The sequence below is a fragment of the Diceros bicornis genome, chromosome 8 (genome assembly GCF_020826845.1).
Source record: "Diceros bicornis minor isolate mBicDic1 chromosome 8, mDicBic1.mat.cur, whole genome shotgun sequence".
Taxonomy (NCBI): domain Eukaryota; kingdom Metazoa; phylum Chordata; class Mammalia; order Perissodactyla; family Rhinocerotidae; genus Diceros; species Diceros bicornis.
The window spans coordinates 39,910,133-39,936,855 of record NC_080747.1 but is presented as its reverse complement, the minus strand read 5'-3'; the positions used below and the strand labels follow the sequence as shown (position 1 = coordinate 39,936,855).

Below are 26,723 nucleotides of genomic sequence, written 5' to 3'. Positions count from 1 at the left end.
TTTTTTTCCAGATTATTGGCATCCCATCCCCTTCATCCTTGTTTAAGCACATAGTTCCCATGATGCGCTCTGAGAGCATGGAAATCACAGAATCCCTTGTTCTCGGTCTTGGCAGGACCAACCCAGGAGCTTTTAGGTAACTATATGTTTTCTCTATGCACTAAAATAGTAAATTTGACTACTTGGAGAGATGGTGCAGTGGAGTACTTATTATCAGAATAGTTGCTTATGAGTCCTGACTTTTACCACTTAACTAGCCATGGGACATTGAACAAGTCATTTAATGTATTTGAGCCTTTATTTCCCCATTTTGATTGAGTAAATAAGATTTACCCTATGTTCTTTACAGAACGATTATGAAAATCAAATATAGACTATGTATAAATATGTTCTAGAAATAAAATGCCATGTAAATCTTTAATATTTTCCTACTCGATTTATTTACACAATGATCTTATTAATTTGTAATCTTGATCTATTGGTGAAAACTACAGTTTTCCCCCTTATTTAAGAGAATTAGATTATTTTTAAAAGAAATATTTATGTATATATTTTATATCATTCTTGATGTTTTTGATATTAATGAAGCAAATTTTTCATTTTTGCCTGAGGTTCTGCTTTGTTATTGCCTGCTGGGCCCTGAATTTATTCTTTTGAGATTGTCCTCTATTGATATGAGGTGATGTTTGATGTTTGGTCTCCAAGATAACATGTACAATAGAGAATAGGTTAATAAATTGTACTATATCTGTAGGTGTGGGATAGCGTTAATTATAAATGAAGTTTTGGAAGATTAATTTATGACAAATAAATACACTATTGTGCTAATAGAAAAAATGGGATACAAAAATGACCTCAACTTCTTAAAAAACAAATTCCCATAAATAGAAACCATTCTGAGGCAAACACTTTAAATGTCTGCAGTAGTTTCTATAGATGATGAAATCGTGGGTAGATTTTTTTCTTCTTATACTTTTTGTTTTTTTTGTTTTGTTTTGTTTTTTTTAAGATTTTATTTATTTATTTTGTTTCCCCAAAGCCCCAGTAGATAGTTGTATGTCATAGCTGCACATCCTTCTAGTTGCTGTATGTGGGACACGGCCTCAGCATGGCCGGAGAAGCGGTGCATCAGTGCGCGCCCGGGATCCGAACCCCGGCCGCCAGCAGCGGAGCGCGCACACCTAACCGCTAAGCCATGGGGCCGGCCCTTCTTATACTTTTTGTATTTTCCCAATCTTCTACAATGAGCACATTTTCCACTTAAAATCAGAATATAAGCAAAGATAAAATTATCATTTTCATAAAGGTCATACCCTTTGACTCATTAATTTTATTTGTAAGAATTAATCCTAAGGAGATAATCAGAAATGAAGACAAAGATATTCACTGAAGCAGTATTTATAATAACAAAAATTAGACAAAATTTAATGAATCAGTAATAAATGAAAATGGTTAGAAAAATTATGGTATCCCACCCTATAGTAGAATATTATGAATTAATTAATAGTATATGAAAGTGATTATGCTAATATTAAGTAAAGAAAAAAAAGGTACCATCTTATATATGATAGAATTTCAACTATGTAAAATGTATGTGGGCTGCAAAATGATTGAACAAAAATCTTGTTAGTACTTATCTCTACAAATTAGAATTAGTGGCCTACATCATTTTTTCTGTTTATAACTGTTCTACAGTGTGCATATGCTGTTTTATAACCAAAATAAACCACAAAAATTGTGTTTAAAACAGTAGGATTAGGATTAACACTTGTCAGTTGACATCATTATTTTAATGTTTACATATTTGCATGTCAGTGTATATCTGTTCAGCTTTAATTAAATGAATGTATATCATTTTTCTTCTAGGGAACTAATAGAAGAATTGCATCCCATAATTAAAGAAGCACTCGAAAGAAGGCCAGAGGTAGGCTGTGAAGTATTCTATCATTAAATATTTGGCAAACACTTACCTCTCTTCTAAATATTCTACACTTTATACCAAAAGTTAGACATTCAGAAATATGTAAAAGATCATCTAGTGCAATTTTCAACATTTTTTTAAATATACAGAACTCTGTTTTTTACCCCTCACAGGAGAGCTCATGCAGAAACCGTTATTTAAAACAGATGTTAAGTTGCTCTAGCTGGAGTGATGTCAGTCAGAGTCTAGATTGTGGTTGGGAAACCTTTTCTATAAATGGCTGTGTAGTAAATATTTTCACCTTTGCAGGCAATACTGTCTCTGTTGCAGCTACTCAATTTTGCTGCATAGACTACTAAACAAATGGGTGTGACTATATTCCAGTAAAACTTTATTTACAGTAACAGGCAGCAGTGGGCCAGATTTGGTTCGAGGGCCATATTTCGCCAACCCCAGGTCTAGATTCTCAAATCTACAGATCTGTGTCAGGTTCTGAGCAACTTTTAGAAACCAAAGGTCTAGTGGGACAGACAGATATGTAAACCATAATTATAACAATGTATTACACACTCAAAGTCATAGATAAGTTATACAAGCTACAGAGAAGAAAGCCTCTGACTGTCTGTGGAGTAAGAGAAGGCGTTATAGATGAAGCACTGATATTTGAGGTGAATTTTAAAGCGTATTCCTCAGTGGACAAGCAACGGAAAGACATTCTAGGCAGAGGAACAGCATTTGCACACTTGATAAAAGAATTTGGACATTGCATATTCTTTTGTATGATTATATTATGGGGAAAGTGGTGGATTAGGCTGGAAAGCAAGATGGGAACTATCTCCTGAAAAACTCCTGGTTTCAGCTTCATCCAGTAGACCAGTGGTCCCCATATGGCAGTGGCATCTGAGAATTACCTGGAGAGCTTGCTGAAAATTACAGATTACTGGACCTATTGAGTGAGAATCCCTGGAGTGGAGCCCAGAAAACTTACCTTTTTTTTTTTCTTTAAGCACCTTAGATGAGGCTGATGTAGAAGGCTGTTTGAAAGTCACTGCTATTAACTTGGGGGTCCACTGAGGAATTTAAGCAGGAGAAGGAGATGATGACAATAGCTACTCTTTTAGAGGCTTTAAAACACCATATGTAATTCCTCACTCCCTTTCTCTTTTTATTTATTTATTTATTTATTTATTTTTCCCCCAAAGCCCCAGTAGATAGTTGTATGTCATAGTTGCACATCCTTCTAGTTGCTGTATGTGGGACGCGGCCTCAGCATGGCCGGAGAAGCGGTGCGTCGGTACGCGTCCGGGATCCGAACCCGGGCCGCCAGCAGCGGAGCGTGCGCACTTAACCGCTAAGCCACGGGGCCGGTCCTTTCACTCCCTTTCTCTGATTCAGCCCTGCAGAGTAGTGATAGTATCCTCATGCTGTAATTGATTAGATTTTTGTTTGAGAACGATCATTTTGGTTACAGTGCAGGATGATTTATTAGAGGGAAGTAGAATTGGAAACAAAATTAAGTAGCAGTATTTATACTTCTGAGTTTCAGGGGAAAAAAGTCACTATAGCAAGTGATTGGCCGTGTACAGCGATGGGCCTTGACTGTGAGTTGTAGTCGGAAAGCTTTAGACACACATTCTTCTTATGGAGACAAAATGAAAACAGGTCAACTAAAACTTTGCAGAAATCCCCAAAGACTTAGGAAACTATCCTGTTCACTCTAAATTGCTGTAAACTTTATAAAGAGCTAAAAGAAACAGTAAATTTAGTGAACTGGTTATCAGCAAATTGGCCTGCTTATGGAAGACAGAAAACTGGATTGTGGACACAAAAGTGAAGGACTAATAAATGTGTTTTTAATTGCTTTGTATTATGAAAATGACATCACCAATGAAATCATGAGCTATAGAGAAAAGTGAGATAGGAGATCTATATCTTACTACTGTATGAGTTACTATTGGAAGCAGAATGAAGTTGAAGCATTACAGCTGTTAACTCTAGGCGTTAGTACTTTGGCCCTAGGAAGACAAACATATTTATTCATGCTATAATGATCAAAGACATTTTTTCTTTTGTTTTTGTTTGTATTTATTTTTTGTGCCAAAAATTAATTGTGTAGTGGAAAACTTTCACATGAGCAAAATCTGTGGGGTTTCTTCAGTCCCTTTCACAATATTTTCCCTGCCTTTCTGTTATACGTTTGAGACTATCTTAGGGATTCTTTATTATTCAATGAGATCAGTTTACTAACTGCTTCAGTTCTTCTAAAGTTGTCAGATTAGCAAATCACCTAAAAGTAACCGTAGAATTTTATTTTCTCCCCACACAAGGGGTATCACCATGTAAAATGTCATGTGATTTTATTTGTCTCCTTAATTTCAAACTATCCACATGTATCTCTTTGATGCAGTAGCTACCAGAGTAGTCAAAATCTACATTGCACGAGCTAAATAATTTTGATGAGCCCAAAAACTCTAAGACATTCACATTATTTTTTCCAAGTGACACCAGCAAGTTTCCTATCAATTTCCCTGTTGGATTTTTCATTAATATCTTTGTATCTTTGGAATAGAATATGAAACGGCGCAGGCGTCGAGATATTTTACGAGTACAACTGGTACGAATATTTGAACTGCTGGCAGATGCTGGTGTCATTAGTCACAGGTCGGTATTGGATTCGGATTTTTAAAACTTTGGAATGATTAGGGAACATAATATTTTTTCTCTCATGAAATACATAAAAACAGAAAAGCACCTCTGCAACAAAAAAAAAACCACTATCTGCATCACTGTAGACATTATTTACCAGTCAAAGATGCATCCAGCAGATTAACTAATGGCCAACAAATGTATTGAAAAATCTACCACTAGTCCTGGATTGCTTCAGGCAAAAATTGGGTATAATGTTCCAATGATTTTGATATTTGTTGGACTCTGGTAATCTAGGCAAGTGGATGGTAGCCTTTTTTGTGTGTGACTGATTTAACTATCTCTTACCTCATTTTTAAGATCTATTTCTTCTGGACTTGTAAAAAATCATATATTTAAAGGCTAAACATTATAAGATTGGCAAATTTATTCCAATCATCTGTTAATCTATCCTGCTGGGAGAAATTATGAAATCCACAAACATAATTCATAACTGTTTCCACCATTCACAAATAAAAACATAAAACCTGGGGTTATTGTTAGAATAAAAGACCAGCCCCTTGAGGAAAATACCATCAGCTTTGTGTTGAGAAATAACTCTTTCCTTAGGAGGGTAATGGTGTTGCCTGACCACTGAAGGAGAAAAAAAATGGATCTATTTCAAATAAAGGTAGCTAAAAAGAGATTTTGAGGAAAAAAAAAATGGTAATAATCAAACAAATGTAGTATTGTTACTTGAGCCTTTGTCCTGATTATTTCTTAGTATACCTAATATCTGTCATAGTTAGCATCAAATGCTTTTGACAGGGGCTGTCAAAATACATCTTTAATCAAAGAGAATTTAAACTATTGATTTACTTTTCTTTTATAGTAAATGAAAAGAAAGAAAGAAAAAAACATTCTTTTTGCTGCCCTCCACAACAATAAAACGATGGAAGTTAGGAAAAGTAAATTCCTGGGTTTGATGCAAAAAATTAACAACCTAATACACATCTGAATTTTTTTTTTTTCTTTTTTGGTTGCTTTTAATGTAATGTTAGTGAATGAAGAATCTTTAAATGGTACTATTTTGGGGAACTGCAAGATGTTGGTATATTTAAAATTTAACTACAAAAGCCATACTCCTTGAGCAGTAATGGTTTTAGACGCAGTTGAGTGTTTTGTTCTGGGTTTTGTTTTTTTTAAGAGAAATGAATATAAGGCTATCACTGTTATGGACTTTTTATTTCCTTGGTTAATGGAGAGAAAAGATGAATTCCAAATGCCAAGAAGGCAGGGATCTTTGTTTTGTTCACTCAGCTGATCCTATGTGCCTGCTGCATATTGGTACTCAGTATTCGTTAAATGAATGAATATTTTATTCTGGGCCAGGTTGCGATCTGCTAAACTGGTTTCCCATCCACTTATAAGTCATGCCCCAGAGATTAAAAACACTTGTTTAAGGAACGAAGAAAAGAATTTTATCATGAATTCATTCAACATATGTTTGTTGTTGTAGACTGATAGTTTTAAATATACTATAGTACCATTGTGACTCCTTACTCTTGCTTTCATGGCTTTAGAATGTTTATAAGAAGCTATTCACAACTATTAAAAAAATTGCTTTTACTTTTAAAATCATCTATTTTAGAAATACTTTTTAGATATAACAAGGCAAAGCTGACCAAAATAAATGTAAATGTAATAGTTAATCATTTATATAGCACTTGCAGCTTACTAGAACTTTTATATATAATAACTCATTTTTATTCTTACTAAAATACTCAGAAGTAGAGACTGGTCACATGCTTAAATAACTGATGGAACAAGACTGGAATCTGAGACTTCTGACTTTAACCAAATAACCCCATTCCAGTCAGTGGTTTCCAGGCACAGAACCCTAGTCTCAAAGAGAATCTTATTTCGGAGATTCTTGAAGCAACTCCGTCAGTCTAGATGGAAGATTTGAAAAGCAGCATTCTTACTTGAATTCTCTTAAATTTTTATATCCCCAGTAATACCTATCCTAGGATCTTGCTGAAGATACATACCTAATGGATATTGTATTGATTATGCTAAAGGCCATAATATGAATATGCATGGAAACTATGAGAATGTATTGAGCTCGTCTTTCCTCTTTCTACCTCTCTCAGCTGACCTTTCCTATCTCATCTGCCTCCGTATTTTGAAAAGCTGTGTGTTTTGATGGAGAGAGAATAACATTGGCACTCAGACTAGCTGATTAAAGTTAGACATGGAACTGAATAATATAAATTGCAGTAGCAGTTCCTTGATTGAGAAGCACCATCTATTTTTATATTTATGAGGGCCAAAATCATGTTCATTTAATTCTTGTATATTAAATTGCATACTACTGTGACCATGCAGACTTTAACATGTATTATTCTGATTTTGATTAGGAATTTGTTTTGATTTAAATTATAGTTTAAAATCACATTTTCTTTATCATTTATTTTCTTCAATACTTGCAGTGCAAGTGGTGGCCTTGATAATGAAACACATTTCCTCAACAACACTTTACTGGAGTATGTAGATTTAACTAGACAACTCCTGGAAGCAGAAAATGAAAAAGACTCTGACACACTGAAGGATATACGATGCCATTTTAGTGCCTTAGTGGCGAATATCATTCAGAATGTTCCAGGTATGATTTTCATTTTCTTAAACCATTATTGAATATTAAGCGGACCATTGTAATTTTTATTCTCCTGAGGTTTTATAATTTAAGTTAATAGAACAACTTGTGAACATACTCGAAAAATATCTCATCATAACATGGATAGCAAGAGATTGTTTTACCTTTGAATTAGTGTCAGTGACTAGAAATCAAAAAGCAACCCAGCACAGATTTTCAGTGACAATAATCAGGACACTAACACAAAAATTTGAAGAAATCAGTAGAATAAACTCTTTGGACAAACTTGTTCTAGATGCAAAGAGCATAATGCTCCAAATGGTAATTGAGAATAGAATTAACAAGATCCCTTTGAATAATGAGAGAAGGGTGTAGGCCATAGATACAAAGTATAACAAGGATATACTTGTTATGATTGATTCCTTTAACAGATGTGTGCCTCTTTTTGAGCATATACTATATGCCAGATACTGGTTTAGGCACTAGGAAGATTGATATATGCAACTCCATTTTAAAAAGTCATAAATTGGTGGCTTAGTGGTTAAGTTCGCGCGCTCCGCTTCGGCAGCCAGGGTTTCACGGGTTCAGATTTTGGGTGCCAACCTACACACTTCTCATCAAGCCATGCTGTGGTGGCATCCCACATATAAAATAGAGGAAAATTGGCACAGATGTTAGCTCAGTGAAAATCTTTCTCAAGCAAAAAAAAAAAAAAAGAGGAAGATTGGCAATAGATGTTCGCTCAGGGCCAATCTTTCTTTTTTTGTGAGGACGATCAGCCCTGAGCTAACATCCATGCTAATCCTCCTCTTTTTCCTGAGGAAGACTGGCTCTGAGCTAACATCTATTGCCAATCCTCCTCCTTTTTTTCCCCGAAGCCCCAGCAGATAGCCGTATGTCATAGCTGCACATCCTTCTAGTTGCTGTATGTGGGACGTGGCCTCAGCATGGCCGGAGAAGTGGTGCGTCAGTGCGCGCCTGGGATCCGAACCCGGGCCGCCAGTAGCAGAGCCCGAGCACTTAACCGCTAAGCCATGGGGCCAGCCCAGGACCAATCTTTCTCACCAAAAAAAAAAAGTCATAAATTATTTACAAAAAATGTAAATGTAAAATGTAAAAAAAATGTAAAACATAAAAATGTGTTTATAGCTTTTGGTATAAAATGTAAATACAAATGTTTCTTCTTTCTGAAAAAAAATTAAAGTTATTTTGTTACTTTAAAAAGTACATGCGAACAGTTAACTTTTTAAGAGCAAGCCTGGGTTGTATTTTATAACAGGTTCATGTAACCACCTATTTAAGTGCTTTAATTTCATGTACAGGAACTTAACATATATGTATTTTGAACTTTAGGGGAAACTGATGAATTTTAAAGTGGAAAGAATCCTTGGAGATCATCTCAGCCAGTAGTTTTCAAATTATGTTGTTTGTCAGAGCCCTGAGGTTCTCTGGTGCCATCAGCAAGAGGCAGCGGAGTGGGTTTGCACTCCAGGCCTCACACTTTACTGCAAATACATCAGCTCCCTTTTTGTCTGTTTTGTAATCAAGATTCCATGTAAGGATTCTTTTATGAAGACAGCTTCACTGCTGAAAACACAAAATTTACAAACAACTTATCTAGTCCAAAGCTCTCTCTTACCCATGAACTGAGATCCAGAGGTGTGTTTGTGTTAATGTTTTGGCCAAGCTTACCACGTAGCCAGCCCGGGGAAAAGCAGGGTCTTGACATCCAGCTCTGTGCCAGGGTCCAGGCAGCATTGTGCCTGCCATGAAATGCCATATGCAGAGATACAGTATCTCATATAATGCTCTGCCACATGGTGACATAGACTGCAACTTGGTTTCTGTGACTTGCATATAGGTAAATGACTTCTGTTACTATGGAGGTTTCTCGTAGGTTAAAATGAAAACTTTTGCTTTCTTTTTTACAATGTTACATATTCAATAACAAGTAAGTTGACATGCATGTTAAAGTAAAAAGAAATGGAATTAAATTTTTCCCATCTATTGTTTGTTTACAGTGCACCAGAGAAGAAGTATTTTTCCTCAACAGAGCCTTCGTCACAGTCTGTTTATGCTGTTCAGTCACTGGGCAGGTCCCTTTAGCATCATGTTTACGCCCTTGGACAGATACAGTGATAGAAATATGCAAATTAACAGACATCAGTACTGTGCACTGAAGGTATTTACTTAGAAATCTGATTTTTTTTTTCTTACGTTAAGAGTGGAGTTCAATTTTTTTCTCTCTCAGTGCCTGGTATTGTAAAGAGGATAGGGATTTCTTCAGAGTACCTGAGAGTATCAGAATATATATTGGCCTGCTGTTTTCAAACACTTATACCGTAAGTTTATTTAAATACATAAAATACAATGCAAAAAATTTCCGGAATCTACCAAAATTTGAATGGCATTTTCTTAAAGAACTGAGGATTGCCTCAAAGAAATACCTGTTTTTTTCCTACTTAAGTACTTTCTCTGGCCTTTTTTTTTTTTTCTTCCAGTACTGTTCAAACTCCATGTCGAATTTAGTATCATGATATTTACTTACTACTTATAATAAATTTCTTAGTTTCAAAAATTATTATTATACTTTTCTTTGTAAAGAAAAAAATTGAAGATATTGTGGCTACATAAGCATGAGTAAAAACATCCTGCCTCTTCTCATTAAGCAACCAACATTTAACCTCTTAAATGTTTTAAATGTAATTCTAATATTATTGTTTGAAGGCTATGTCTGCTGTACTATGTTGTGGCCCTGTTGCAGATAATGTAGGACTTTCATCAGATGGCTATTTGTACAAATGGTTGGATAACATTTTGGACTCTCTGGACAAAAAGGTAATTTGATAATTTCCTTAAAATTTCATAATAAATTGCATTGCATTTGGAGTTATTGTATAGCTCACTGAAAACAAGTCTTTTTTAAATAAGTTAGAATTATATTCAAAAAACATGTTATGGGGACTGGCCTGGTGGTGCAAGCGGTTAAGTGTACATGCTCTGCTGCAGTGGCCCGGGGTTCGCCGGTTCGGATCCCGGGTGCGCACCGACGCACCGCTTGTCAAGCCACGCTTTGGCGGCATCCCATATAAAGTGGAGGAAGATGGGCATGGATGTTAGCCCAGGGCCAGTCTTCCTCAGCAAAAAGAGGAGGATTGGCAGATGTTAGGTCAGGGCCGATCTTCCTCACAAAACAAAACAAAAAAACATATTATGTAAAATTAAATAGGATGCCATAATCTAAGAAATTTCTAATTCTTATTTATTACTCATTTGAGTAATTTTAATTTCCCTTTTACATTATAGGATTAATACAGTAGTGTGTATATATTTCACAATACGGTCTAAGTCTAGAAATAAAATTTTAATGAGCTCCAAGGAAGAAACATGTTACTTGCTATGTTTAATTTCTTTTTTTTTGACCACTCTCCAATTAATCATTCTCTCTTGCCCTCCCTACTCCTTGCCCTCCTTACTCTCATACCACATGCACAGACTTCACAATTTAAAATAGGGCTTACATTTTTTCCCCTCAGAATAATTTTTCTGTTGGGTTATCAAAAACAAGAATAAAGCTTGATAAAAATAACTGGAGAGGTTAATAACTCACTTTTCTGAAAGCACTTAATCACCATTCACATTCATCGACCGCCCTTGGGGCTCTGCTGGAGGAGAGGATGGTACGACTAAGAGTCTTGTGTAAAAGGCAGGAGACCAAATATAATTTATCCCTGTCATTTTTTTTTTTTTTTTCTGCTGGCTGAATAAAATGAAAAGAAACTGAACAAAAAGAGGCTGAATTTTGTGATTAAATGCAAGAAATATCTGCACTATATTGGTAAAAATGTGGAGAAGTAGACAACTAAATAATATATACCTTTCTCTCTCCTGGGCAATTTTGTGACCTGTACTTAGGTTCATCAGTTGGGCTGTGAAGCAGTTACGTTACTGCTGGAGCTGAACCCGGATCAGAGCAACCTGGTGTACTGGGCTGTGGACCGATGTTACACTGGTTCCAAGAGGGTGGCAGCTGGCTGCTTTAAAGCCATAGCGAATGTATTCCAGAACAGGTACTCCAGACACTGTCTTCCATATGCTATTTAGGTTTCTTTTTCAAACAAAATATTTCCTTTTGAATTCAGAAATACTAAGAAACCAGTATTTTCTTTCCTTAAGCTCTAATAAAATTTAACCAAAATAAAGATAATGATCACCATGCATCTATTGTTGTTCCTGTTGCCTTACAAAAACCCGAGTCATCTCATAGGCTGAGCAGCTGCATGCCTGCAGCGTTGCCCTTTGAATATCATGTTTATTAACGTGTGTGAAAGCCTCTAACTATAATTTACCTAACATGTAAAATTTGTCCCTAGGGATTATCAGTGTGACACAGTGATGCTCCTAAATCTGATACTGTTTAAAGCAGCTGATTCTTCTCGAGGTATCTATGAAGTTGCTATGCAGCTTTTACAGGTTTGTACACAAATGTTAATTAAAATATTTTTTACTCAGCATTTAATGAAGTGCAATTATCTAATCTTACCTTGAAAGTGTACTAATATTCAGCTTTATTTTTAATAATGAGGTATAGTATCAATTCCTGATTATCATTAGAAGTAAAAGACAAAGATAATATGGGTCATTTAAGTCTATAAATAATACAAACTATTTAGAAGTGTATTGTAGAAGGATTATGTATATTACTACACACACACCTCTGTGTGTGTGTGTGTGTGTGTGCGTGCGTGTGTAAGTACTTACAAAAATTGAGTGGTTAGGGCCTATGTGTGCGTGTAACTATTTCTGTTCACCAGATAAGAACAATGTGAGTTGAATGTTTTTTTGAGAACCAAGTGAAAAGTAATTAGCTCTTTTATGATAACCTTGTATACTTTACTAGACTGAGAAAAGTAACCTAGACCATTAACTTACCAAGCATGGATATATCATTATTATACAATATTTAACTAATTGATAATAGCACGAGGCTCTTCACTCTTAACCAAGGGTTAAGAATGGGATTTAAGTAGATGCTGATTTTTCCACAGGGTTTAAAGTGGTACTGGTGCTGGTAGGGACCATCTTAGGAATTATAACCTTATGTTTTAATTAATTAAGAAGAAAGTTCAGTAGTGTAGCTCTTTACATAGTGTAATGCCAAAAGGACTTTTAGCTTATATTCCATATTTAATGTGTGATTAACCAAGATCTGTTTGAAGATTTTTTTCATTTATATGTATTTTATATAGTCAAATTTTTGAACTAGAAAAGTGGTAAATCTTTCTCAAGTAATTGTATATTAAGTTGCTGAAGTTATTTTCAGACTATGCTACTAACCCAAATCATTGGCATCAAACACAAGGAATGTAAAGCCTTGTAAACAGTTATAGAGTCTTTTGCAAACATTTCTTAGGATTAGAAATTAACATCTTAAATACTTTATAATATATATTACTATATATTTTTAAACTGGACTATTTCTTGGGAGAATTTTTTATTTTTTTAATTGTAGCTGAAATTTAGAGGACCCATAGAATCTTAAATTGATGGAATTACATTCCTGTAGATCCTGGAACCGAAGATGTTTCGCTATGCTCACAAATTGGAGGTTCAGAGAACAGATGGAGTACTCAGCCAGCTGTCTCCTCTGCCACATCTGTATTCTGTTTCATATTATCAGTTGTCTGAGGAATTAGCAAGGGCATATCCTGAGCTAACTCTCGCCATATTCTCAGGTATGATCATTGAACTAACTGGTTACTAGTTTTTCTTTAGCAATCATTTCTAAAAAACTACTTTCAAGAAATTTTAAATATATGAAATGTAAGGTTGAATCAAAACAAAGCATGTCTTTATGTAAGAGAATTTTCTTCTTTGATAAGAACTCTTAATACTGATCTAGCATGACATTTAGATTTATTATTGAAGTCTTTACACTTTGGCCTCCCTTCTCTACCCCACCCTAGGAAAAACCAAAAACAAAACCAAAACCATAGGGGGAGCTTCAAATGCATTTTAAAAATATTTCCTTAATAGACATAGAACTTCCTGAATCTTCTAGTATGTGTTTTATCTTGTGTATTGGCCTGTCTTTAATAATAAAGATGGGCAGGGATAAAGATACAGGTTTCTTTCTGTGAGTAACACTGTAATCAGAGGGAAAGGTCCTGAAATGCCTAAAGCAAAACTATTGCTGGGATCCCACATTGCTTTCTGGTCCGGTTTCCTGTCCTTGGGGCAACAAATATTCCTGGGGTTTCTTTCTAGAACATCGGAGCTATGTGTCAGGCAAGATGTCATCTATCTGGGTCTCCCAGGACTCAGATTTAAGACAGTTTTTGGGTCCATCTAGTTTAACCTTCTGCCCAATGAATGTACTCTTGCAAATGCCCCCTTGAACTGAAAAGTTTCAATTGCAACACAAAAGACACTCAGCTACTTTTTCTGCCGTTCATCTGCAGCAAGATCTTGTTCTAGTCTGCATACTGGGCATGCACAAAATTGGCATCCAGGGGGTTACAAGATTCTGCTGTGGATCCTTTCTTTCATTTGGGCTCAAGACACAGTGGCCTTAGCCTTCTTTGGGAGTTTTCCACGGTGTCTATTTCAGCAGTGGAAATAGTTTGTTTCCAATCCTTAATTGACCTGACTGGGGAAAAAACACAACTCAAATTCTCCTAACACTCAGGTCTTAAAGCAGTTTACCTCTTTGGTTTGCACTGGTAGATGCCAGCAAACATGCCTCCTTTTTTTCCCCCAACTCCCACCGTCCTGACAGCCCTTTCAAGATGGACATGGTTGGTCATCAACACAAAGCAGTGGCCACTATGAATGCTAATTTTGCTGCTGCTGCTGGGCTGCCTTTAGAGGCTCCTGCACAGAAAGCAGAGGAGTACGGCTGGGTTTCAAAGGTCGTAGAACTGGTGGAATTCAAACCTAGGTGTGTGCAATTCCACAGCCCAGTTCCAAATCATTATGCTTCCATATTCTCTCCTTCTAATGAGTAAATAAGTACAAGATCTAAAAGGGGGTTGAGGACAAAGAAGATTTTTATTTAAAGTTATTTATGGAAATTAAACAGTATATAAACACTTATGGGCTTTGCAAATAACCTTGTATTTGAATCCTCTGCCATTTGCTCATTGTCTGACCTCGGGCAAGTTATTCTGACTCTGTCCACCTCACAGGTTTGTCATGACCAGTAAATGAGATGAATGTAAAAGTAACAAGCACATCATAGGAGTCTCCCCTAGATAGAACCAAAACGTGAGATTCTTCATGGGTCAGTTTAAATTAATCCATGTATAAAGATTGTCTTTCATCTTACAATTTCATTTATTTATTTATTGTAATAAGCATATATAATAAAATTTACCACGTTAATCATTTTAACTGTATAGTTCAGTAGTGTTAAGTGTATTTACATTGTTGTGAAGTAGATCTCCAGAAATTTTTCATCCTGCAAAACTGAAACTCTATACCCACTAAACAATAACTCCCCTTTTTCCCTTTTCCCCAGCCCCTGCTAACCACCATTCTACATTCTATTTCTATGAATTTGACTGCTTTAGATACCTCACATAAGTGGAATCATAGAATATTTGTGTTTTTATGACTGGCTTATTTCACTTAGCATAATGTCCTCAAGGTTCATCCATGTTGTAGCAAGTGACAGGATTTCCTTCCTTTTTTAGCCTGTATAGTATTCCATTATATATACATACCACATTTAGTTTATCCATTCATTTGTCGTTGGGCACTTGGGTTGCTTTCACTTCTTGGCTATTGTGAATACTGCTGCTATGATCATAGATGTGCAAATATCTCTTTGAGACCCTACTTTCAGTTCTTTTGGATATATACTCAGAAGTGGGATCGCTAGATCATATGCTAGTTCTATTTTTAATTTTTTGAGGAGCCACTAGATTGGTTCCGTAGTGGTTGAACCATTTTACAATGCCACCAACAGTACGCAAACATTTATTGATCTTAACCCCAATTGTATTTTATATAAAAAGTAAGAACGTGATATATGCTAGCTGTTACTTTTCTTTATGGTGTCATCAAGGTCAAATTTATTAAAAGGAGAAACAGTACTCGCAATTTTTAAATATAATAAATAAAATCTGGCTTCCTATTCTTTAAGAATGAGATGTTGAAATTAATTACAAATGGAAGGAAACCAAAATTATATCAATTGTTCCCTCTTTGGGCTTGTTTTTATTACAGAGATAAGCCAGAGAATTCAGACAGCTCACCCTGCGGGGAGGCAGGTCATGCTGCACTATCTGTTACCGTGGATGAACAACATCGAGCTGGTAGATTTAAAACCTTTGCCCACAGCGAGGCGACATGATGAAGATGAAGATGATTCCTTAAAAGACCGAGAACTCATGGTGACTAGCCGGCGCTGGTTACGAGGAGAAGGCTGGGGGTCCCCACAAGCCACTGCAATGGTTTTGAACAATCTCATGTACATGACAGCCAAGGTAAAATGGGGTTTGTCTTTGCAGTTGCTGCACAGAATTACTGAGTTAGGAGGAGTCAACAAGGATAGAAATAGATGAAGAGATTAGATAATCCTGTGATAAACATATATGCATTATGAATTCCTTTCTTTACGCAACTTCTTGGTGATATAAAGTATCTTTGGGGGGGGCTAAAATCATACGGGATTAATGATATTTATGTTTAGATTTTTTGAAAGAAATGATTATTCCTCTAAAGCATGGAAAAGATTAAAGCTGTCTGTAAAAATGTTATTTTCTGATATTTCATGATGTGACAAGTTTGGTATTTAATAGACAATCATTACTGAAGCATGTGTTGTGTTTCCCGCATCTAGTATGGTGATGAGCTGGCCTGGTCGGAGGTGGAGAATGTGTGGACCACACTTGCAGATGGCTGGCCGAAAAACCTGAAAATAATTTTGCACTTTTTGATCAGCATTTGTGGAGTGAACAGTGAACCAAGCCTCTTGCCTTATGTATGTATTCAGGTTCATGTAACTTTGTTTTTTTTTTTTTTTTGATAATATTTACCTGCTATCTTATAATCTCAGAGTATGGGCAGCAGTAGACCAGCTGGGATGAAGACAGTCAGGAAATCACACGTGGATTATTTATTGATTCATTCAACCAGTATTGTCTAGTTTCATTACAGGCCAGCTGCTCTTCTAGGTTCTGGGCATTACCATCTGATAGGTGATATAGATTTTATTTTCTGAACCTATACCTAACTTATTTAATGAATAAATAAGTTAATAAAGTACAGTCTTGATAAGGGCTACAAAGGAAAATTGCAGAGTACTTAGTGAATAACCCTGGAACCACAGCTGTCTGGGAGAAATAGAGATGATATTTGAGACAAAGTGATATTGAAGCAGAGATCACAAAATTGAGGATGTTTATAGCTTCTGCTAGGCAGGAGCTGGCACTGAGATATTAGAGCAGGATGGTGAGTGAGAGCTCAATGCCTGTAGAATTGTGCCTAAGGCTTCTGGAAGCAAGGGAAAGCATGGTAAGTGATGTGCAATGAACGATATAACAGTCTTTGCCTTCTAGGGGAGTAAGCAATGCTTAAATCTGCTCAAGTTAAGAGAACAACGTGAAACCATCAAACACGAGGGTTAAACTGAATATACACACATGCACGCAAACACACACGTGTGTGTATATATAGATATAGCTATCCATCACATGGTAACATTTCCTAAAAGTGTGTTCCACAGAAGACTACCTCTGCAGAATGTTGCTCTGCAAATTCTTACAGATCCTACTTTAAAAAAACCATGGAATAGGAGCCGGCCCGGTGGCGCAAGCGGTTAAGTGCGCGCGCTCCGCTGCGGCGGCCCGGGGTTCGCTGGTTCGGATCCCGGGCGCACCGACGCACTGCTTGGTAAACCATGCTGTGGTGGCGTCCCATATAAAGTGGAGGAAGATAGGCACCGATGTTAGCCCAGGGCCGTCTTCCTCAGCAAAAAAGGAGGAGGATTGGCGGATGTTAGCTCAGGGCTGATCTCCTCACAAAAAAAAAAAAAAAAAAAAAAAAAAACCATGGAATAGCTTTGCTTTACCCAGCATTTCCCAAGTTAACTTGATTACTGAAAACATTGTTCTGAAGGCATGTCACAGGATTAATATTCATTGAGAAGCACTTAGAGCAAGGATGGTGTATGGTAGAGAACAACATGATCCCGTTACCTCTCAGACCACATCTGCTAATACTCTCCCTCAGGCTCCCTGCCCCTAAGCCTTGCTGACCCCCTTGCTCCCTGCTCTCACACCAGGCATTCCCACCTCGGGGCCTTTGCACGTACTTTTCCTCTTTCCTCAGACAGCCACATTGCTCACTCCCTCATCTCCTCGGGTCTTTCCTCAAATGTACATTCATTGAGACCTTGGCTGGTTATCCTATACAACTGCAAATGCCCTGCCCCACACATACACTCTTTTTCCTTTCCCTGCTTCATTGATTTTCCTCGCACCTATAATCAAACATGTCATATGTTTTACCTATTTGCCTCATTATTTTTGCCTCAATCAATCCAGTAGATTGTGAGCTCCTTAAGAGCAGGAATTTTTGTCTATTTGGTTCATAGCTATCTTGCCAGAGCCTAGAATAATGCCTGGCACATAGAAGGTGCCCATTAATTGGATGAATGAATGAGTGAGTTGGGGCTGGAACTAGAAACAGGCATGAAGTTATAATTCCAAGAAGCCAAGATGAAATTCAGGTAATAGCCATTTGTCAGGAATTTTAAAAGAGCCATTTTTAATGATAAGAAATAATTAAGAAATTATTATTATTATTTTTTTTTTATAATTTTATTTATTTTTCCCCCAAAGCCCCAGTAGATAGTTGTATGTCATATTTGCACATCCTTCTAGTTGCTGTATGTGGGACGCGGCCTCAGCATGGCCGGAGAAGCGGTGTGTCGGTGGGCGCCCGGGATCCAAACCCGGGCCACCAGAAGCGGAGCGCACGCACTTAACCGCTAAGCCACAGGGCCAGCCTCAGAAATTATTATTATTAAGCACTTGTTATAAGGCAGGCAATGATACACACACTTCATCTACATTATTTCATTTAATTCTCAGACGATATCTGTGAGTTTGGTAAGATTACCACAGTTTCACAGATGAATAAAACAAGGCAGAGGGAAGAGTAATTTCCTCCAAGTCACACAGCCGTTTAGTTTACCTGGATCACTAAATAGAGCTGGAATTCCAACCCAGATCTGTTTGTGAAAAAGTCAGTGAAAGCTTCATGGGAAGGCAGTGCAGTGGGGGTGGGGCTTGAAGACTTGACAGGATTAGGGTGAGGAGTGTCAACTCAGAGGTCTTTACAGCCAGAGCAAAGGCACAGAGGCAGGAATGCACCTGGCTTGGTTAGACGAGACTGAACCTGAGAACAGAGAATCAGCAAATAGTTAGAGCAGTTTGGATAAAGAGCTGTGTGTAGGACAGTTATCCATGGGTCACCATTATGAGAGTTTTGGTATGATATAATAAAGCGTGTTTTAAGATTTGTCCAGGGGCCATCTCAAGCAGAGCTTCTCACACATCTGTATGCATATGAGTCATCTGGGGACCTTGTTCTGGTTCTGATTCTGAAGGTGGGGGTGGGGCCTGAGATTCTGTATTTCAAGCAAGTTCTAGATGATGACGCCTATTCTACCAGAACCACATTTTGAGTAGTGAGGATTAAAGTATGGAGAAAAAAAGAGAAAAGCTGATTAGTTAGTAACCTCTTTCAATAATACATATTACTAAAACATGCATATAATACATAGTACTGAAATGTTTTTTTTCACTTAACTCATACTATATACTAGGCATTTTTTAAGTGCTTTATAAATCTTAACTTATTTCATCCTAACAACTGTATGAAGTAGGTGCTATTGTCCCCATTCTGCAGAAGAGAAAACTGAGAGTAACTTTCTGGATCACACAGCTAGTAGGTGTTAGATCTATATTCCAGTCCAGGCTGTGGAGTTTGAGTTAGTTTATAGATCCTTGTTCTTAATCACTACTCTATACCGGTGGGTTGGATATAGAGAATGAGGAAGATAGCATAAAAGATAAATCCTGGGTTTAAAGACTGGTTGACTAAAACTATGAGGTAAATCTTAGGATGATATTAATTGAAAGCTTCCCCCCCCCCCATTGAAAAAGAAACTGATCTATAGGAAAGTAAACTATCTTTTGCTTTTCTAAAAAAAAAAAAAAAGCCAAAAAAGTAAAGGAAGTAGATAAACATTGTGGAAACCATTAAACAATATATTCAGGTCATCCTAATTAGATATAATGTTGAGGCTTAGTCTTATTGCTAATCAGTGTCTCTTCAAATTTAGATTGTAATTATTTCATCTACCACTTAAGGTTGAACTTACTCTGATAAAATCCGTCTGAAGACAAATTTATGAGATAAAAATTTTGCTTTTTCTTTTGTGACAGGTGAAGAAGGTTATTGTATATTTAGGTAGAGACAAAACAATGCAGTTGCTAGAAGAGCTGGTGAGTGAACTGCAGCTGACTGATCCGGTCAGTTCAGGGGTCACTCACATGGATAATCCCCCATATTACCGCATCACTTCCAGCTATAAAATCCCTTCCGTCACCTCAGGTGAGAAGTTATTTAAAACTGATTACTTTGTCTCAAAAGAGAAGTTTTATGTAATTGTTCATTGTGGCAAGCGTTTGCTTTAAACATCATCATCAAGAAAACGAAAGCAAACATGAGTCATGTATGGTGATTAACTTGACAAGACTCTGTAACTCCTCATGTGAGTAAAGAAATTTGATGGTGTGAGGATTCTTAATAGTATAGAGGGAAACATATTTAAATACTTATTCAGAACCGGAATATAGATTTATATATCCTTATGTAACAAATGCATTCTGTGATGAATATAATTAGTGTGTTAAATATAAAAAATGCTTACTATTGAAATTACTCTGTAATTTCATACTATAATTATTTGGGCATGTATCATATGTAGTATCCAATCATGTGAGTGTATATACTTATATGTATATACATATATTATAATTATAATGATTATAATATTTTGAGCTGAAGAAACTATGTCCCTGAGGGAATAACTCCCACTGAAAATCAATATAATATCTGGGCTATTGTAGATTAAATTCTATGAAACTCTGTCACTCAGTTTATATTAAATGTTTTCAGTATGTTAATAACATTAGCTGTATAATTAGAAATCTTTTATATCTTTATAATTTTTTTATTTTTTTAATATTTTAATCTATTTTTTTTAAATAATTTTATTTATTTATTTTTTTCCCCCAAAGCCCCAGTAGATAGTTGTATGTCATAGCTGCCCATCCTTCTAGTTGCTGTATGTGGGACGCAGCCCCAGCATGGCCGGAGAAGCGGTGTGTCGGTGCGCGCCCGGGATCCGAACCCGGGCCGCCAGCAGCGGAGCTCACGCACTTAACTGCTAAGCCACGGGGCCGGCCCTATAATTTATTTTTTATCTATTTTCATCTGAGGCTTTTCGTTCTCCTTTCTAGGGAATATCTAATAATGCTTCTATTGAATTTTTCTTATCTGCCAGAATGCATTTAATTCCAAAGAGTTTTTTTTTTAATTAGGCTTTTTTTAGGAGTGTCCTATTCATGTTTCATGATTGTACTGTTTTCTATATCTGACAAGGATTTCTTCTCCCAATAAAAGTTCCTATTTTCTCTGTAATGCTATTTGTTTTGCTTTGTCTTAGTAAAAGCTTTTCTCAAAAGCCTACCAATTCTAGATCTGTTTTTTCATAAAGAGTGGAGTATTAAAAAGTTGATTGAATGTTCTTTAGGTATGTATGGAACTTGTTGACTTTGTTGTTTGTTATACAATGATTTCTTTGATGTAAGTGTCTATAGGTCTTTTCTCTTGCACTAATCGAATTCCCCAGAGAAAACTCTACTAGTCAGCTGCTCTTAAAGTAGAGGGTCTAGGGCTGTGTGTGTACACATACATATAATCCATAGACATACACACACACACACACACACACACACACCATAGTCTTCAAGCCTGCTGGTAAGCCCCACGGGATAAGAAGGCTGCAGGGGGATACCGTTTCCAATTTTAGTGTATATATTTTGACTTAATCCCCCTGTTCTCAGTAAAGAGTTCCTCTTTCAGTTGAACATGGTGTGCCCTAGTCCATAAATCTTCTGATTTAGTCTCATCAGAAAAGACCCCTGGAAGTGGAGAGAGACAGCCACCCAGTTACAAGAGGCGGGGGGCTAGATCTTGGGGACCAACTACTTCTGAAATAGATTCTCAACCACTGCTGCCATTTTTAGCACCACCTTCAACCCCTACTTCCAGAGGTACTTGATGCCACTAATTCCTGAGCCTTTTGGAGGTTCACCAATATAGATATAGAAGCTTCTTAGTTTCCACCACTACCAGCTTAGGATTCAGCCTTCTTAACACTTAATTACCTCTTGTCCATTTGTTTTCCAGCATCCAAAATTTTGTTGTTATTGTCTCCTTTCCCTCTTGGTCATTATGAATACATTCCTTTTTAAAAATCACCTTGCTATCAGTATAGTGGAGTTTTAACATCTGTAATTTGAAGTCTTTTGTTCTTATTGAGTTATCTTCAGCTTTAAATGCACAAATACTGTTTTATTTCTGATTACAGGAACTACTTCCAGTAGCAATACGATGGTAGCTCCCACAGAGGGCAATCCTGATAAGCCCATAAAAGAGAATATGGAAGAGAGGTAAGTCCTTCTCTGTTCCTCATGAGCCTTTCAGTTTGACAGATACTGACTGTCATCAGAATAAATGATAATTTCTGCATTGGAATGTATATTTCATTGTGTTAAAATTCTAGTGAAGAAATTGGAAATTTTCCACCTTGACTGTCTCAACATTAAAGGTGCTGACCTGCTAGATTCTTTTATATGCTCTAATGATGGAAGAGGTGGAGTATGGTCAGTCACTTTTCGTGTTGCTACATTTTTATACTCTTCTAAATGGATATTTACTCTGCCTGTTTGATATAAAATAAGTTTCATCAGAACATTATTACCAACAATTTAAGAAAATCTTCAGGTAGAAATAATTGACTTAAAAGCTTAAGCTTTTGAATTGTAAGGTGGAAATTAATATATATTAATATATAGTAAATATTAATATATAGTAAATATTAATATATATAGTAAACTTTTGTTAATATTTTGTGTACTGTGTTCTTTTTTAAACACATAAAGTGAAATATAAAGTACAAACACCATTTTACCGTGAACTTGACTAACTACAATGATCATTCCCATAGCTATGTGCACCTAGACATCTACAGCGGACTAAACAGTCATTTAAATCGTCAACATCACAGACTAGAATCTCGATACAGTAGCAGCTCTGGAGGATCTTATGAAGAAGAAAAAAGTAATAAATTCCAAATGTTTTTTTATAACTACAATGGCGAGGTATATTATTAATTATATTAGAGTGAATAAATATATTTTTCCAATAAATTGTTAAGAAGAGTATTTAACTGCCACCAGTGGTGTTCTAACATAATCGGAAATGTCTTGATTTTAAGAAGCAGTGCAAGTGGGGGAAATTTGTTTTAAAAGCACAGGTTCCCTGTAGATAAATCAAAAGGAACACAGAACTGGTTCTCAAGAAGCATCATAGAACAGACACTGGCAACAGGCTGCTTTCTTAAACAGGTTGGCTCTTTCTTCGTGGATTCACGTTTTACTGAAAAGTTCTCCCTTGCAACTGCAAAGTGAATAATCTTCCTCAGTCTCACTATAACACTAAGGTAGGGGGGAATAGAAGCACAAGCCTTCACACTGGGAAGGGACCCTGAAGATGATCTGGTCCAATATCCTCATTTTGCACATGGTGGAACTGAGGTCCAGAGAGGTTAAGTGACTTACCCACGTCACACAGAATTCACATTTCCTGATTGCATTTTTTACTGCACCCTGCAGCCCTACTGCGGTAGAGCAGATTTCCTTTTAAAATGGGTTTGTGTTGGCCCTATCTCAGGAAATTTAGAATTGAGTAACTTACCAGAAGGCCCTTGTTGCAAGGCAGCTTTACCTATAATGTGGTCTCACAGCTTGGACATCAATTATGGAATCATAATGAAGTGCTAATGTAGTTTTGCTTTGATGTAAAGGATGGAACCTGAATTGATAGCGCTTTCTGTCTCTGATTTGCTTAATTTGATCCTATTTGTACCCAGGTCTTCCTAGCAAACATATGTCAAGTAGTGGGAAACTATTTTTTATCACTTTCCAATGCTATAAATCTTTGGTATCTTACTAGAGTTTGCTTATATTGGCAGAAAGTAGATGGTGTAGAAAATGAGATCATTTTATTTTGATAGGTGATTCAATGCCACTTTATTCTAATTGGCGACTGAAAGTGATGGAGCATAATCAAGGAGAGCCACTACCCTTCCCACCAGCTGGAGGCTGCTGGTCACCACTGGTGGATTACTTGCCTGAAACATCATCACCTGGATTACCTCTTCACAGGTGGACTACAGCGTCATTCCTATTTCATATGCGCCCCCAATTGCTGCTTAACACTTTCAGCTTTCTTCATGCTGTCTGACGACACAGAATAAAAGCAATCTTCCTTCTTTAGATACTGCAACAAATTAGATCACTGTGTTTAGATTTTCAGAAATCTAAAAACTCAGGATTCTGACTGTTTACAATTAATATCATTGAATCTCGTTCTGCTGCTGCTTTTCTGGGTGTCTGGCATAGTTACTTCACCTTTCTGGGACCCAGTTACTACATCTGAAAAATATTATTTTACGGTTGTAGGCACCACTATTTGGAATTGAGTTAAACTGAATTCTACTTAGCAAAATCACAATAGAATAGTTACTGCATTCTTTCAAAATTTATTAATGTAAACATGAATCGAACACCTACTATGTGGCAAGCAGTGTGCTAAGCTCTCATGGTTGAAGATGAAGAAAATATGGCCCTTGACTTCGAGGAGCCCTTGGTAGATATGTTTTTCCTAAAACTATCACTTAACGGTTTCTCCACCTGTATTTCTTTTTCTCTTTTTTTCTTAAGAAGTTGTATTTTTCCATAAACTACAATATTAAAATCTTCAAGTCATTTACATAAGATTTTCTCTAGGTTTACTCTAGTAAAACATTAATAATACTCTGATTTGTCACAGGTGTAACATAGCTGTGATTCTTTTGACTGATCTGATCATTGATCATAGTGTGAAGGTAGAATGGGGAAGCTACCTCCATCTTCTTCTTCATGCAGTTTTTATAGGTAAGAAGTATTGGTTCTGATTCCTTCATTTCATGTTTTGGTGATAATTTAAAGGTAGTATAGTTTTAAGAAAGTTTCTACATATTTCTGTTCCCGTTTTTTGTATGTTATTTCCCTGACACTTTTTACTATGATTTTCATGGTCTAATGGGGAGTTATTTCTAGCCTCTATTTTAACCACAAACAAGTCTACTATCCCCATTCCTATTCCTATTCTACTGCCCCCTCCTACTACACACACAAACACACAAACACTCCAGAAGGAAAAATTCTGTAGCCATAGCAAGAGTAAAATTAATTTACCTCTGGGGCTGGAAACTTTCAGAGTAAATGGAAAATTGAAATGAGTTCGAAGTGTTTCCCGAAAGAACTGGATTACAGAAAGTCTGATTATCACAGCTGACACTCCATTGTGCCCGTTGTAACAAACTTGTGGGATCCATCACATTGGCAATACTTTTCATGCTTCTAGGGTTGGCTTCCTGAAGCAAGTCAAGATAGCTATCTTCTCCTATGTTTTCCTGATATGCACACTTATTATATATGTATTACTTCATTCCTTCAGTAATCAAACATAAGTGGACTTTCTATTATGTGCTAGGCACAAAAAATCCTTGCCTTTTAAAAATTCGTTTACGTCTAGTGTTAATGTAACAGTAATAATTTCTAAGAGATTACTAAATTTTAGATATAAAACACATTGAAAACTTATCTTGGTTTTCCATAGTACAATAGACTATATTATAAAAGTGTATATGAACTCTAGGCCAACAAAAGATCTTTATGTCGTGCATCTTCACAAAATATTTTATATAATTCTGCTTTTCTTTAAAATATGATTTTGATTGCAGGAAGACTCATTATTTCTCTTTATCGACGATTATTTTCTACTGTCCTTTTTAGGGTTTGACCACTGCCACCCTGAGGTCTATGAGCATTGTAAACGCCTGCTTCTGCACTTACTAATAGCAATGGGATCCAGCAGTAACATGCGACCTGTTGCTTCTGTCCTCCTCAGGAACAAGGGAGTTCAACGAGCCCAGGGTGCTCACAGTCAAACAAATTGCACACCTAGATTATACTTTCGCAGGTACTTGCTTTAAAAACACAATTTGAGAGTGGAATCATGGCTTCATTAATTTGGAATCCCGCAGTAGAGGAAAACCAGCTAAATAAAAGTTGAAATACTAAAGAACATTTTTTAAAGTCTAGTTTTATTTTAAGTACCCTTTGCATTTTTTATTAACCAGTAAAAGAAGGAGTTAAACTTGGAGTATTTGAGTCTGTATTGCCTTTAAGGATCTTCGTCATAAAAATTTAAGTTCTGAACATGTAAGTTGAAGATACAATGAAAGAGTGCTTAATTTATTGAGCATTAGTTATGAAAAAGGTGTTGAACTTATATTAGCGTCCTCCTACTCTCAAGTTTTGAAAAATTGACAGACATTTTAAATTTTTTATTCACTTGATTATATTTATCACATTTAAAAATGTTATACATTTTGAAGTAATGAGGTCCAAATTATTGAGAATATAAAATATAACTATTGATTTAAATTTTTTTTTTTTACTTTGGAAGTTATATTTTCTTCATTCCTAATAGTCTTAACTTATTTTTTCCATTCATCAGTATTATCAGGTTAATAATAGATGATCTAGAAAATAATTATTTTTAAAAATTGAAATAAAATTACATTTTTCCCTATTCATATAATGTCAGATACAGGGTTAATGAATTTTAAAGTCACTTAGTTAAAACTCTGTTATATACTTAAAACTTAAATAGTTAGTAAGAAAACAATTATTAGGAAACGTTTTCACCATTTAAAAACTATGATTAAAAGATGAATGGGGGGCCGGCCCGGTGGCGCAAGCGGTTAAGTGCGCGCGCTCCGCTGCGGCGGCCCGGGGGTTCGCTGGTTCGGATCCCGGGCGCGCACCGACGCACTGCTTGGTAAGCCATGCTGTGGCGGCGTCCCATATAAAGTGGAGGAAGATGGGCACAGATGTTAGCCCAGGGCCGTCTTCCTCAGCAAAATAAGAGGAGGATTGGCGGATGTTAGCTCAGGGCTGATCTCCTCACAAAAAAAAAAAAAAAGATGAATGGAATAAAGTTTACTGCCTTTTTTATGTTAAAGAATCTTGATTTAAATTTCATAGTTTGTTTTTAAGGCTGCTTTTGCCATTTTGTAAATATGGGCAATAGTTATAACCTTTAAAA

General features: G+C 36.3%; 1 protein-coding gene across 1 annotated transcript in view; it reads left to right on the top strand.

The window, feature by feature from the left end:
• FRYL (FRY like transcription coactivator) overlaps positions 1-26,723 on the top strand; it is a 247,891-nt gene that overhangs the window by 171,858 nt on the left and 49,310 nt on the right. Inside the window, 18 exon segments of the mRNA XM_058547022.1 lie at positions 12-136; positions 1,867-1,924; positions 4,491-4,582; positions 7,039-7,211; positions 9,224-9,384; positions 9,930-10,040; positions 11,118-11,272; positions 11,576-11,675; positions 12,769-12,937; positions 15,432-15,691; positions 16,048-16,188; positions 19,661-19,829; positions 21,874-21,955; positions 22,513-22,625; positions 23,581-23,731; positions 24,399-24,502; positions 25,406-25,527; positions 25,529-25,592. Coding sequence (XP_058403005.1) covers positions 12-136; positions 1,867-1,924; positions 4,491-4,582; positions 7,039-7,211; positions 9,224-9,384; positions 9,930-10,040; positions 11,118-11,272; positions 11,576-11,675; positions 12,769-12,937; positions 15,432-15,691; positions 16,048-16,188; positions 19,661-19,829; positions 21,874-21,955; positions 22,513-22,625; positions 23,581-23,731; positions 24,399-24,502; positions 25,406-25,527; positions 25,529-25,592 — 2,350 coding nt within the window.